General features: G+C 45.6%; 1 protein-coding gene across 2 annotated transcripts; it reads right to left on the minus strand.

Moving 5' to 3' along the window:
* Window positions 1–1825: 1825 nt before the first annotated feature.
* Window positions 1826–11486, minus strand: LOC310850670 (kelch-like protein 38). 2 transcript variants are annotated; one of them, XM_083752324.1, is made up of 5 exons: window positions 11380–11486; window positions 10063–10189; window positions 7916–7994; window positions 6487–6714; window positions 1826–3429 (listed from the first exon to the last, which is right to left on the minus strand). In XM_083752324.1, the coding sequence occupies exons 2-5, from the start codon at window positions 10139–10141 to the stop codon at window positions 1944–1946; spliced, it is 1872 nt and encodes a 623-aa protein (XP_083608450.1). In that variant the 5' UTR covers window positions 10142–10189; window positions 11380–11486; the 3' UTR covers window positions 1826–1943. The 2 variants fall into 2 exon arrangements, with proteins under 2 accessions (XP_083608450.1, XP_083608451.1); XM_083752325.1 differs by having other exon boundaries at window positions 10063–10192; window positions 11380–11447.
* Window positions 11487–15297: the final 3811 nt, after the last annotated feature.

A 15297-nucleotide genomic window follows, 5' to 3' on the forward strand; every position in this document is an offset into this window, starting at 1 on the left:
GGGGGCTACATGCCAGAAGTGGGCAGGGCCATAGGTAAAAGTGAGTGGAGCAATAGCAGTGAATTATACCTTTGCACAGTAGGCTGGCATCTATATACACTCACACAGCCCTCACTATCCTGATAATGAGAACAGCATCACCATGAGTTCTAAGACACATTCCTACTAGGAAAAACATTCAGGGAGGGTGTGAAGCAGGACTGGTGAGGGGAGTGGCCTGGGGAAAGCTTGTGTGGCTGGAGAGGGGTTGTGGTCTGGAGAGAGTCACAAGCGCCAGGCAAAGGAGGAGGAGGAGGAGGAGGAGGAGGAGGAGGAGGATTTGCTATCCCGCTTTATCACTACCCGAAGGAGTCTCAAAGCGGCTAACATTCTCCTTTCCCTTCCTCCCCCACAACAAACACTCTGTGAGGTGAGTGAGGCTGAGAGACTTCAGAGAAGTGTGACTAGCCCAAGGTCACCCAGCAGTTGCATGTGGAGGAGCGGAGACGCGAACTCGGTTCACCAGATTACGAGACTACTGCTCTTAACCACTACACCATACTGGCTCTAGAGGCCTAGAGGGGTACACATGGCCTCTTGTTAGGGTTGTCACCCATCCTGTATAATATCAGTTTGTCCCTTGTAAAATGCTATGCTAGGTGTTGATTCAATACAGGACAGTTTGTCCTGTATTTCCCCTATTTCTGTGTGCTCTCTCTCTCTCCCCCTCCCTCCCCGCCTCTTGTTTCTTTCCTTTCCTTTTTTCTCCTCGCCCCCTCTCCTCATCCCACCTCCAAGGAGGAGCAAACCAGGGCAAGGCTTTCATGTTGTCTCTTCCAGTCCCCTACACCTTTGGCATGGGTTAAGGCGCCTATCCAAAGAGCTGCAGCCTGGGAGTGTCAGGCAGCATCCCTCCAGTGGTACAACATGAGGGTGGGCATGGGGCAGTTGCCCCAGGTGCAAAATTGTTACAGGCGCAAAATTTCAACACTTGGTGCTACCTCGATACAGCTGCATGCATCCATCACTGGGCTCCGTGCTTCTCCATGCAAACCAGGAAATGGCCCCTCCAGACAATGGAATGACTCTTCTTATCTCTGTGGCTGCAATCTCCTGGATAATGCAGGTGCTGTTAAGCAGTTGAATACACGTGCATACTCCATCCAGTTCCCTCCCTTCCATTCTCCCCTTCAAGTAGCCCTGGGCTCTGGCAACCCATGTTACACCACTGCATTCCTCAGAGAGAAACAGGTTCCGAGATTCTAGAAACAAGCGGTTTTGTGTCAGTGTAGCTCAGAAGCCCCAGTTCTGAACATAGTTATCTACAGGATATTTGAGAGAGGAGGGTGAGGGAGAAGTAGCTCCCCATAAGGCTTGCCCTCCATGCCTAATGTTTTTTCTCTCCTTCAGAAGCATAACACGCGGAACAAAGCCTGTTTCCTCATCAGAATATGCCCCACTATTTATTTATTTTGTCCTGGCCTGAATGTACAGTACTGGATGTGTTTGAAAGGGTGTGTGAAAGGTCATGGATTTCAGCTCTGGGTAGCAAAGCACAGACAGGTTTGCAAATCCATGAGCACGTGTCTGCGTGTGACAAATTCCAGAGTGGCATCCCGGTTGGCTGCAATAGAGTGCAACTGAGTGCTTTGAAGTCATTTCAGTGCCGGGAGGCAGGAGCAATTGCCACCCCACCCAGCCCACAACCCAGCCCACCATCCTATCCTGTATTTTGCCCGAACAAAGGTGGCAACCCTACCCCTGGGTTTGAGGTTCCCCAGCCCTCTCCTACACCACTTAGATGGAAAATCATACAAATTACAAATAAAAAACTGAACACAAGTGGGTAGGTAATGACTAGTCCTTCTGTTCTATACCTCTCGGGAGTTAAGTGCCTTCAGGTTTCTCAGGCAGATCATTGCTGTAGAAACCACTTTGCAAGCTGTCTGTGAGCTTCACATCCACTAAGGGTTCACCACCTCTATGGCTGTCAGTGCAACCGACGTCTTTCGGAAAAGCTCTAGGATGGGCTTTTTGGGGACCTTCATGGTGGTGCAGCCAAAGCCGCTGAGTCCCCAGCTGGTGAATGGCAGCCTCTCCTGGCACTGGACCCACTTTGTGGCTCCGAGTTCCCAGTAGTAAACAGTGTTATAATATTCCTCTTCGTTCTCTCCTTCCAGGTTGTTATACATGTAGGTGTTCTCCCCACCCAGCACGTAAATGCGGTGCTTCCAGCGCACCACACCGGCCCCCGCCAGCTCTATGGGTAGCCTGGGGATAGTGACTCTCCTGTCCAACTGGCCATCTTCCCCCAGAAAGAAGCACTTCCGGGTGCAGCGCAGGTTCCCTGTTTCCGACCAGCGCTCGTTGTGCCTCGTCCGGCTCCGGAAGTAGCCCCCGATCACATAGATCCCGTTGTTCATGGCCACAGCACCAGACCAGTAGCACTCGTTGTCCAGGTACACTTGACTCCACGTGTCAAAGCTCACTTCGTAGATCAGGACCTTCCGGGAAGCGTACCATGAGCCGACAGTGTCTGTGACGCCGCCGACCAGGTAGAGCTTGTTCCTGAGCGCCGCCGAGGCAAAGTGGCTGAGCGCAAAGGGCATCCTTTTAATCGGGGCCCAGAACTTTCTCTCCAAGTCGAAGCACTCCGCTGTGTCAAGGTAGTCCTCGTACTTGCACCAGCCACCCATGGCAAACAGCTGCTGGTTGCAGGCGAGGAAGCCGTGGGAGGCCCTGGCCACAGACATGGAAGGGAGCTGAGTCCAGCGACCCCTCAAGGGGCTGTACTCGTGCATCGTGTCTGAATAAGAGTCATCCGTGTGGACCCCTCCGGTGACGTACAGCTTGTCCCCGACGGCCACACAGCGGGCACAATACAGGCATTTCAACAGGGGCATCTTTTCCCACGTTTCAGCCTGGGGGTCGAAGCAGCCGACCTGGAAGTCCTTGGTCTTCAGTTCTGGGCCTTCCATGTTGAAGAGGTCCACGCAGATGATGCAGGTGGAGTACATCCCTCTTCGCAGGCCTCCGCTGTGCTGCAGCCTCTCCTGGCGGTTGAAGCGCTTCCACCGCAGGCGGACATCCCTGTAGCACATCAGCTCAGACTGGACCACCCTCAGCTCCTCCTGGGTCAAGAGTGGGAGGCGCACATGCGTCAGGAGCTGCCCCAGGAATGGCAGGCGGCTGGCGCTCTGGGCCATCACCCAGCGCCACACGGCCCGGTAGACGGTGAGTTCGGAAGAGACCACCAGACTGTCCAAGGAGATGATGCTAATGAGGGTGCTGGGGTTCAAGTTGGGGAAGGTCTTGTCCTCGATGGAAAGGCGCTTGAAGTGCAGGTTTACCAGGATCTTGGCTTCTTGGAGGAGATCAGGGTCGCTGTGTGCGAAGCCCAGTTGGTAGAGTGAAAGGCAGTTCTCTGGGGAGATGTGTTCCAAGAGGTATCTGGGGTGGACAGATGGGAAGGTAAAAAGGTAAAGGATCCCTGGACGGTTAAATCCAGTCAAAAGTGACTATGGGGTTCATCTCGCTTTCAGGCCAAGGGAGCCGGCATTTATCCTCAGACAGCCTTCTGGGTCATGTGGCCAGCATGACTAAACCACTTCTGGCACAACGGGACACTGTGACAGAAACCAGAGCACACGGAAACACCGTTTACTTTCCCACCACAGTGGTACCTATTTATCTACTTGCACTGGTATGCTTTCGAACTGGTAGGTTGACAGGAGCTGGGACAGAGCAATGGGAGCTCACTCCATCATGGGGATTCAAACCACCAACCTTCTGATTGGCAAGCCCAAGAGGATCAGTGGTTTAGACCACAGCTAACAAAGGACACACCACTGCAGAAGATGAGCTAGACAAGAGGCTGCACAATATTATTTAAAGCAGCATCGGGACAATTTAAACAGTTTCTCCAAAAAGAACCTAGGATGTGCATTTTGTTAAGGGTGCTGAGAGTTGTTAGGAGACCCAACTGATGGAATATGCTGAATTAGCAAGTCTAACTAGTAAAATTAGAGATCAAGATGAGACTGTTTCTCAGCAGGATTGGAAAATGTTTGTAGATTACTTTTAAAAAATCATTGTAAACATATTGAAACACAAGCAGGTTTAGAGTAAGAACAGCAATAAAATACATTTCTGAGAATACTGTGGAGGAGGTAATGTATAGAATAATTATAATATACAGCAACATTAGAAAAATTGGGGAAACCATGGAGGGCTGGAAGGGAATTCGAATACTAATTGAATGTTAATTTGAAAAAGTTGTACAATTTATTTTTGTTTGTTTGTTTTTAAAAAATCTATAAATAAAATTTATTTAAAAACTGAGTTGTTAAGAGACCATTATTCCTCTCCCAGAGCAATAATTCCTAGAGTTTCCTGGGAAGAGGAGTTGAACTTTAAACCACCCTGTGCCTGTAATCAGAATATAATTGCAAAATCCGAGTGTGCAGGCTGAATAATATGAATGCAACTCTTTGGCACACTACATCTTATCTGGAATTGTGCATGAGCCCTGCAGATGGCACTCCTGACTCACGGGGGAGAAATTACTTTGGTTCACGCTTTAAAGTCAATCTACCTAATCTACACTTCTTGACTCTAAAGGCAAAGTGAAAACATAGCCATTTTTCAACAATTGTGCGAAGCAGTTCTCCAGTCAAAAGGGGAGCATCTACATTATTGCTTGCCAAAGAAAAGGAAAAAAATGCATACAGAATTGCATACCAAAATGCATATACCTAGGAGAAAGGCACTAAAAATGGTCTGCAGATTTTCCTGCAAGCTTATAAAAAGAAATTTTGATACAGAAATGGGGCAAACTGACGGTTGGAAAACTAAGAATCTGAGAAAAATTGACATATTTATCTATCCCTATTGCTTCAGCATGTGATGGAAATGCACTTGATTGGAGAAGGGAATGTCTTCGCACCCTAATATTCCACTTCCCCAGAATCTACAATAGCTTGAACATACAGGCAACAACTGATTTATGTAATTGACGCACGACCATGCGAGTGTGTATCGCGGCAGCCAGGAAGCAGCCAGAAAAGAGGGTGGAACAGGAGGCAGAAGGGGGTGGGTTAGGAGCATAACAGGGAGGAGTGGGCTTATCCATGCTCCACCATCATGCACAATAACCAGGAATGCAACTACCACACAAATCAGGGGTTGCCTGTAGTTACAAAGGCAGAAAGGCCTTATTTCAGAGGGGTCCTCCTTTCAAACCAATTAGAGGCAGAGAAGATGGAGATACACTTTCTGTGCAATCTGCTCCTGTTTACTGTTCTTGTGCTACTGACCAACCCATGCTGTTAACTTGGCTGGTTCATAAAGATGTCATGTCACTGGCTTAGGTAAAGTTAAAGGGACCCCTGACCATTAGGTCCAGTCGCGGGCGCCTCTGGGGTTGTGGTGCTCATCTTACTTTACTGGCCAAGGGAGCTGGCATACAGCTTCTGGGTCACATGGCCAGCATGACTAAGCCACTTCTGGAGAACCAGAGCAGCGCATGGAAACACCGTTTACCTTCCTGCCAGAGTGGTACCTATTTATCTACTTGCACTTGATGTGCTTTTGAACTGCTAGGTTGGCAGGAGGAACTGCTAGGTTGGCAGGTAGGGATCGAGCAACAGGAGCTCACCCTGTTGAGGGGATTCGAACCACTGACCTTTTGAATGGCAAGCCCTAGGCTCTGTGGTTTAACCCACAGCGCCACTCACATCCCGCCACCTGCCACTGGCTTAGCTGACATGTAATGGACAACATGGCAATAATTGTATGACAAATGTGATGTGCCTTGTCTGATTAATTGGGTGGTTGTGAGGTGGCATAAAAGCTGAAAAGACCCTGTGTTTGTTACAGTTCCCATCCCTTTATGGAACCGTCCTTTACTGCAGTACAACCAATGAAGATGGGTATGGTCTTGCTTGAACATTGGTTGCTTTTTTACTTAATAAATTCCCTACGTGAGAACAAACGGAGGAGTTGCATAGGTCACTCCCTGGACAAGCGATACAAAACAAGATGGGCTTTTCCCACTAAGAGATCATTGCCCAGGGCTGGAGGATTTGTTTTGCAAGTGAAAGATCCTAGATTCAATCCCCAGCATCTTCAGGTAGGGCTGGGAGAGACTTCTGCCTGAAACCCAGGAGAGCAATCACTGCCACTCACTGTTCACAGTACAAAGCTAGTCGGCCACTGGTTTGACTCACTGTAAAGCAGCTTTCTGATTAAGCCAGCACTTTGTTCATGAATGGGAGAACTAGAATCTTGCTTCATATTTAGGGACGGACCATAGCTCAGAGCATCAAGTCCAAGGTTTGATCCCAGTATCTCCAGATAAGGTCAGAAGAAACCTCGCTCTGTAAACGCTCGAGAGCTGCTGCCAGCCAGTGGAGACAATACTGAGATAGATGGAACAATGGTCTAACTTGGTATAAGGCAGTAAAGAGGATTCCAATGTTCAAAGACGCGGCATTATTTAGGGATTACCTGGAGCAACTCTCGAGCAGCGGAAGGATTTGAAGCCTGCTGGCTGCTACAAACAGGTCTTGGGCCATCTCCGGCACGAGCGCAATCTCCTCCGTGTAGTAATAGTTCACCACAGCTTGGACAATGGAGGGCTCCATGTCTTGCAGCAGAACCTCTCCATCCTTTGACTCCCGGAAGGAGTTGGAGAACATGGCTCGGAAGTAGGGGTTGATGGCAGCAAGGAGCATCCTAAACAACAGGGAGGGAGGGATGTGTTGACATTAGGAGGTCAGGGTATCAATCTCTAATTCAGCATTCCTTAGCTACCTTAAACCATGTGGAATCTCTGTCAGCAAACTTGGGCTACCTCACTGCTCAGCCCTAACTCCAAACCATTTATGAGTGAGTTTAAAAGCATTGACTCACAGTGTAGACGACCCTGATCTAAATAAACCAAAGGTCTGACTTAGTATAAGGCAGTTTCTAATGTTCCTGTGTCTACCAGCTTCCATATTTTGTTTCTAATTATTGCAGCCTCTTGTAGCCTGGGGAAAAAAAAGAATAATGACCCCACTTCTGACCATTGTTTGATTCTATAGGAGTTCCCCTAAACTGGGGGTGGGGAGGCCTAAGAAACTCCAGATGTTGGTGGACTGCAAGTCCCATAATTTATTTTGTTTCATTATTTCATAAAATGTATATGCCCACTTGGTTGTAGGAAAAACCTCATAGTGATTATGGCTGATGGGAACTGGAGTCCAGCACCCTAACCACCCCATACCTCATGAGTACATGGGTGCTGTTTCAACCATGGTAGAGAATGACCCAATGACCCAATGCGAGTAGATCTAGGAAGCTTAGCACAAGAATTTCCACGATTATGCTGGAAAGAGCTATATAGCAAAGAATGTCAACAAGGCATTCCGTGTGAGATGTCCTAAACCAGGGATGTCAAATCCCAAGGACCTTCCGATGTTGCTACAACTATAATTCCCATCATGCCTGACCATGAGACATGCTGGCTAGACTGAATTGATTTGGAGTCCAAGCAAGCATGCATGTGGTGGTACAGTGGTACCTCGGTTTATGAACTTAATCCGTTCCTGAAGTCCGTTCTTAAACCAATTCCGTTCTTAAACCAAGGCATGCTTTCCCTAATGAGGCCTCCCGCTGCCAGTACACTTCCATCATTCGGCTTCCATTTGTATACCGGGGTGAAGTTCACAAACTGGGACACCACTTCTGGTTTTGTAGAGTTCATAAACCAAATAGTTCATAAACAGGACTGTTCGTAAACTGTAATTACAAGGAAGAGGAGCAGGTGGTGATGAGATCATGTCACATGCAGAGGGAACCACATGGAGAGTGTCTTGCCAGGGGCCCTTCTAAACCCAGAGCAGGCCCTTTGCCTGCATGGCAAATAGCAACCCCAAAATGCATAAATAAATACCTGTGACAGGGGAACCGTTCGCCTTTGGCCACGATGGTTGTGTCGCAGAGGAGCTGTTCCTGGAGAAGATGATTCAGCCCTATAGGAAGAGAGGGAATGCGTGTGATGAGACAGATCAGACATCCATCAGAAGCGAAGCCTTATTAGTGGTGCCACCAGTGGGGGCTGCCCAATTGGCCTTGACCTGTGACAGGGCCTTGTTAGTGGCAGCTCCCCATTTGTGGAATGTCCTCTTTAATGAGGTGCATCTCTCTCCATTACTGACTCTCAGTGGGAAATTGAAAGGATTCTTTTTCACGCATTTATCTGATGGCTGAAATAAACCATTCCTGGCAACCCTGAAAGCACTGGTGGAGAGATATGATTTTAACTGCTTTAAAATAATAATAATTGATTTTTTAAAAATATGTTAGTATTATTACTATTATTGATTTATTATTATCAACCAGTTTTGCTTCCACTGGGAAGCCATCTCTGGTTTGTTGGCATGTCAGGGAACCAGGGCAGCTATGTAGCTTTCCAGTCCTTCAGATCTGAGATGTTTCTTGGTCCTCCCAGGCATACACAACATTGTAGCTTCAATATCAGATGGGGCAGGGCTGTGGAAGTTGTTGTAGAGGCAGAGAGGAGGCCGGGATTCACCACTGGAGAGCAGGGATGGCTGAATCTGACAAATTTAGTTTCTCTCCGCTTCTCAATTTTCCCACTCTTAAGTTCAACACTAAGCAAGCTTGCCGTTTTGTTGTAAGTCTGCAGTGGAATTGATCAGCATTTTCTCCTAATATACACACTTTGGGTCTATTTTTGCTGCATATCTTGTGTAATATGCAAATTTTTGCAAATAATTTCTCCCAAACAGAATGCATTTTGGGGTATGTTATTAACAGTGCTTCCTTCCTGGGGGAAAGCAAAGGTACGCATATCCCTAAACATTTTGTTAATCTTTGTACTTGTGTCCATTTACTGTATTTATTTTTCCCAATTTGAACTATAAAATGGTGATTTTCTTGAGTCAAAATGAGAGTACCCCCAAACATTTTTTAGGGGGGGGAAGCACTGATTATTAATACTTATGCATGATTTGCTATGCACACTTCGCTGTAGTATACACATATTAAATGCTTTTTCCCCCTGTTGCTGGCAGAAAAATCACAACATTTGGAGAAGTGCAAACATGAAAGGACAGCTGCTCCTTGCTTTGCATACTGTTTCAGGAAGCTGCAAATGTGGTTGCTTCACATTAACACATACACCAAGCTGAATTTCTTCTTACCTCTGCATTAAGTAAGGTGGTCCAAGAATGGAATGGATGTTCCCATTCCATTAAAAAGTTTCCACAATGTGTTTAATTGGAGAAAAATCATTATTGACATTTATGAAGGACTGGAAACTTCTTGTGGACTTTTTTGCGTGAAAGAGGAAATGAACTCGTAATATCTGCATTTGAAGATTGAAAAAAATACCAGTTTATAGAAGATAGAATGGTCAGGTGTTAATGTGTGAATACTATATGTAGCTGCAGGACATAGAACTGAAGGTCTTTTTATTTTTCTCTATTCTCCTTCTTTCCCCTTCCAACATTTTTTCTTTCTACCTTTATTTCTCCCTCCCCCACACTTTTTAAAATATTCTTCCCACCTCTGTTCTTTTTTAGATGAAATATTTCAATGTTTTATAAGAGGATATTATGCAATGGATATGAATTTTTGTATATCTTCGGACAAGTATCAATAAACATATTTCGAGAAAAGAAAATGAAGAAAATGAAAGTACCCATTGCTATGGGCTGCATTCCTTAAAACGCAACTACAGTGGTACCTCAGGTTGCATACACTTCAGGTTACAGACTCCGCTAACCCAGAAATAGCACCCCGGGTTAAGAACTTTACTTCAGAATGAGAACAGAAATCATGCGGCAGTGGTACAGCGGCAGCGGGAGGCCCCATTAGCTAAAGTGGTACCTCAAGTTAAGAACAGTTTCAGGTTAGGAATGGACCTCCAAAACGAATTAAGTTCTTAACCCAAGGTACCACTGTACTAGGAATAAGCCCCACTGAACACAACAAAGCTTGCTTCTGAGTGAACATGAAATAGATGGTAAAAAAATCTTGCCCAGCCATGGTGGGCTCAGATATCGGGGGACCTACCCTCTCGTATGTACTGATTCAAAGACTTGTGTTCCTCTCCAGCGATATCATCATCTCTGTCCCAAGGTGAATTCATCATTGCACTCCTACTTGCTCCCAGATAGCGAAGCTGTATTGCAAGTCATTCCTGCTGGTGGGGGTTGGGGGTGGGACACAGAATAAAGATGAGAAGAGGTCATTGGCAAGAAATCTGAATCAGAGACTCCCAGTCAAGTGTAAGATGTAGGCAAAGACACAAGTTTATCAGAAGAAGGCCATTGAGGACTACTGGTCATGGTGACTACTCTCTGCTTCCATGGTTGAATGCAGTAATGCTTCTGAATGTCAGTTGATGGAAACAATGGGAACAGGGAGCGTTGTTGTGCTCAGATCCTGTTAACAGGTTTCCCATGGCGATTTGGTTCACCTCGGTTAAGAACAGGATGTCATTGGCCTGATTCAGTGAGCTCTTCTAAAGTCCCTCAGAATATTAGAAGATCCCTGCAAAGACTCATCTAGCATTTTGCTTTACACATTGATCAGCCCCAATCTGTTGACATGAGTCCCCTGTTTTAATTTGTGTGTGTTGTGTTAGTTTTGTTACATATTTTAGTTATGGGTTGTATGCACCCCAGTCCCCAAGGAGAAAGATGCTCCAAGGATGCCAGAGGTCTGTTTTCAGGTTTTGGTTTCCTTGGAATGAAAGTCCATGAAGACTGTGGATTCTTTAGAGCATGGGTAGGCAAACTAAGGTCCAAGGGCTGGATTTGGCCCGATCGCCTTCTAAATCCGGCCCGCGGACAGTCCAGGAATCAGCTTGTTTTTACTTGAGTAGAATGTGTTCTTTTATTTAAAATGCATCTCTGGGGTATTTGTGGGGCCTGCCTGGTGTTTTTACATGAGCAGGATGTGTGTTTTTATTTAAAATGCATCTCTGGGTTATTTGTGGGGCATAGGAATTCGTTCATTTTCTTTTTAAAAAAATATAGTCCGGCCCCCCACAAGGTCTGAGGAACAGTGGACTGGCTCCCTGCTGAAAAAGTTTGCTGACCCCTGCTTTAGGGCATGTATGGTTTTATTTACACATATATACAGCCTGAGCTTAGGATGGAGGGACTCACAACGTTAACACTTCAACAGATCTTGGGCTCCCCATTAAGTTTCTAGAGAGGGTCCTGAAGGCCATGGCTTCAGATTCAGCACGTGAAGCCTTTGAGTCTTTCCAGATTGAGACACATCTACTAGCTCCATGGCCCTCCCCACAGGGCCTGCAATGTGCCTCCCATCCCAGTTATTCCTATCAACCCACAAGGCTAATTCCCATCTCCATAACCCCACCTCTGTCCGGAAGTCTGGTGTGCAACCTGATCTTCCTTCCCCCAAGCTTTGCCCCTCCCAGCCTGAACTTCACCCAGCCTCCAATTGGTCCAACTAGCAGAGGTGTCATAGTCTGTTTTGCTTATTGTGCTCTGATTTGTTATTCTCCAATTGTCTGCCTTGCATGGATGGGGAGGGGGCACACCTGGAGCCTCATTAAGGATTAGGAGAGGAGAGGTGTGGTTTCAGGAAAGGAGGGGCGGGGCTTAAATGGACCATAGAACAAGAACAAACAGCTTCAGAATGAATTCTTTCAGCAACAGAGAGCATCATTGCAGACCCTCCAAGTGTCCAAATTTTCTAGAGACAGTCCCGGATTTACAGAAGCTGTCCCAGTTTGTGATTTGATCTCTGGATGTCCTGCTTTTCCTTAGGATGTCCCTGTTTTCGTCAGAGAAATGTTGGCGGGTATAGTAGAACGTCCCTATTTTCATCGGAAGTTATAGAGTTATGTGATAATAAATTTATTAAGGAGTAGGACATCGCTATTTTCTTTGAAGAAATGTTGAGTGGTCTGTCATTGGTTGGGACCTGCCTCATGATCTGTTACATTTTCATTGGGAAACCTGTGACTCTCTGGAGGTTGTTTGTCTTCAGTACTCATCAGCCCCAGTACAACCAGTGGTGAGGGATCATGCAAGCTGTAGTCTAGCAATATCCAAAGGGTCACAAATACAGTGGTACCTCAGGTTACAGATGCTTCAGGTTACAGACGCTTCAGGTTACAGACTCTACTAACCCAGAAATAGTACCTCGGGTTAAGAACTTTGCTTCAGGATGAGAACAGAAATCATACAGCAGCAGTGCAGCGGCAGCGGGAGGCCCCATTAGCTAAAGTGGTGCTTCAGGTTAAGTACAGTTTCAGGTTAAGAACAGACCTCCAGAATGAATTAAGTTCTTAACCCAGGGGGGGGAGGAAGGAGGGGGTAAACTTTACGGCGTGTACTTCGATAAGGGAAAACGTCATGAAGATGTTTTATAGGTGGTACTTGACACCCATGAAATTATCAAAAATGTATAAGGTGGATAATAAGTGCTGGAGATGTAAAGACATAGAGGGCTCCTTCTACCATATGTGGTGGGAGTGCAGAAGGGTGAAACAATTTTGGGAGAAAGTACACACTGAATTGAAGAAGATATTAAAGTACACGTTCATAAAGAAACCAGAAATCTTTCTTCTAGGGATATTAGGACAAGAGATAAAAAAGGAAGATCGCAGATTGGTATACTATGCGGTTACGGCAGCAAGGGTAGTATTAGCCCAGAAGTGGAAACTACGGGAAACCCCAACGGTGGAGGAGTGGAGATCTAAGTTGTCGGATTACGCAGAGTTGGATAGATTAACAGGAAAAGTTAGATACATAAGAGACCAAGTGTTCACCTTTGATTGGGAAAAGTATGTAGATTATCTGGAATGTATTAGTGAAGGGCAAATAACGCTAAAGGGATTTAGAGACGCACTGTGAAAGACTAAGAGTTATTGTGCAAAGCAAACAGGAATTAGGAATCGGTATAATGACAATATAAGTAATGAAACGTGTAATTTTATTTATTGCTTCGAATGATTTACGGACAGGCTGAAGGAAGCCCCGTAAGAGACAACTATGTTATATGGATGATATGGAAATGATAATTGCTGTTTATTATTTTTAATTTTTCTTTTCTGTGTATTTTCTTTGTATTTGTGTGTTACCTTGTGTTCTTTTTGGAAATAACTAATAAAAAAGAATGAGGAAAAAAAAGTTCTTAACCCGAGGTACCACTGTACCACACAGCTACTAGCCACTATGTCTCCATTCTGCCGTCATTGTCTGAAAAACAGTAGCTAGGAATCACAAGTGATGGGAGTTTCTGTTGTGCCCAAGTCCTATTGGGGGGCTTCTTGAAACAGATATCTGGTTGGCCACTGTGAGATCAGGATGCTGGACCTATTCAACCACTAGTTCATGAGGGCTCTCCTTAGGTTCTCCTGGTTCATGGTGCTATTTTAATGCTATTTAGTGCTTAGGTTCATCCCTACTGTAGTGTCAAGGTTACGCTGGAGGATTTCACAACAACATAGAGTGTATCTTCTTTCATTGCTTCCAATCCATTTCCTCATTCTCAGGCTCAAAATAGAAACAGGGGTTTCTATGAGAAACTAAGGGAAGCAGAAGGAAACCGAGAGATACATGCTTGTAGAGAAAAGGTGATTCAGATCTGCAAGGGGAGGCAAAGGGGGAATCCAGCCTTAGACAACCAAGAAAGCAAACAGTCCAGCGGTCAAATTCTGTTGGGGCCAGAATGAAGTAGGATTGTCAGCAGAGCAGCAAAATAAACAAGCACCCTGGCCTGCCAAGACTTATGGCCCTGGGTGCAAATACACAATCACAAAAGGGCTTAATGCTCAATAAATGATTAATTTTTTGGAATGATCGCATACAGTGGAGGCTGCTCCTTAAGGGCAAATGGGGCTGTGCCCCACCCACCTCAGTCTGCACTCAACAGCCTCCAGCTGTCTGCCCTCTTGCTTATAATAAAAAATAGAAACCATACATGTTCTGGTTAAAACACAGTGATCCGTCTTGGAACCCTTGCCCTGTATCTCTGTATCTTTGCTTTTGAAAATGTTTTTGTAGAACTGCCAAGGAAATTAAAAAACATTTTCATGTATGCGACAACGGTGGCAAGAGTCTTAATAGCACAAGGATGGAAGAATGAGGAAATTCCGACTAAAGAACTGTGGCAAGAGAAGTCGATGGACTATGCGGAATTGGCGAAATCGACACATAAACTACGTGACAAGGATAACTGTGACTTTAAAGAAGAATGGGAACCTTTTTCGAAGTATTTAAAGAAACAACAAAATGAACTGGACTCCTTGGCAGGTTTTGAATAAACACTCACAAATTCTTTATTGGCAACATACAGATAGATAAATTGAGGATATTTAGCATTTTATAACATGCAGAGAATAACATGTGCTGAGAAACCAGAGAGAGGAGCTGAGGGAAGTCTAGGGGGGTGAGGAGGGGTTTCTTTTTTTAGGGGGGAGGGGGGAATGGAAGGGGGAAATGTGGATGATGTATTTTTGTTAAATTATTATTTTGAAATCCCTAATAAAAATATTTTTAAAAAGAAAAGAAAATGTGTTTGTGGGTCGTTGGTCCGAAATAAAGAGTATTGTTGTTGCCTATTCAGTCCGGAGAGTTACCATGGCTGTCAGTTCATCCTTGGGAGCTGTTGCTCCTTGTAGAACACATCAGGTAGGAGGAGGAGGAGGACAAAATTAGAATTCGTAGAACTTGTTAGAGGTTTTTAAGCAGAACGTGGGTGGCCATCTGTCTTGGATGCTTCAGCTGAGATTCCTGCATTGCACAGGATTGGAATAGATAACCCTTGGGATTCCTTCCAACTCTATGATTCTGTCATTCTGCCTGTCATCGGCTCTGGCCATTGATGGTATAGTATAAATAATAGGATGGTGGGGCTAATCCTGTGACCAGGAATTTAAGGTGCTGCGGATCTCCACTGGTGCTAAGCCCCCAACCCTGGCTCAGCCAACAATATGCCTTGCTCAGCTGGCTGAGCCAAAGCCAGGGTCAATTTCCAAAAAGAAATTAGCAGAGGTGGGGGGTTTAGGTTTGATCTTAAGCCCATTCAGCTCAGTCATGGGACCTGGCAACACGTTGTAGAGCTGACTGACCGTGGAATGGACTCCCGTAAAAGGTGATGGATTCTCCTTCATTGGAATTTTCTATACAGAGGTTAGATGGCCATCTGTCAGGGATTTTTTAAACTGTGATTCCTGCAATGCAGGAGTTGGACCAGATGAGTCTTGGAGTCCCTTCCAACTCCACAATCCTATGATTCTATGGAAATGTCAGTAGCATGAGGGCC

The sequence above is a fragment of the Podarcis gaigeae genome, assembly GCF_964106915.1.
Source record: "Podarcis gaigeae genome assembly, chromosome: 8".
In the NCBI taxonomy this organism is placed as follows: domain Eukaryota; kingdom Metazoa; phylum Chordata; class Lepidosauria; order Squamata; family Lacertidae; genus Podarcis; species Podarcis gaigeae.

What these genes read in the sequence shown, in the direction of transcription:
- LOC310850670 (XM_083752324.1), bottom strand. Translation starts at nt 10,141, where the DNA reads ATGATGAATTCACCTTGGGACAGAGATGATGATATCGCTGGAGAGGAA. An exon ending in GAATCAGTACATACGAGAGG is followed by an intron (nt 7,995 to 10,062) that starts GTAGGTCCCCCG and finishes CTCTTCCTATAG; the next exon opens with GGCTGAATCATCTTCTCCAG. An exon ending in GAACGGTTCCCCTGTCACAG is followed by an intron (nt 6,715 to 7,915) that starts GTATTTATTTAT and finishes CCTGTTGTTTAG; the next exon opens with GATGCTCCTTGCTGCCATCA.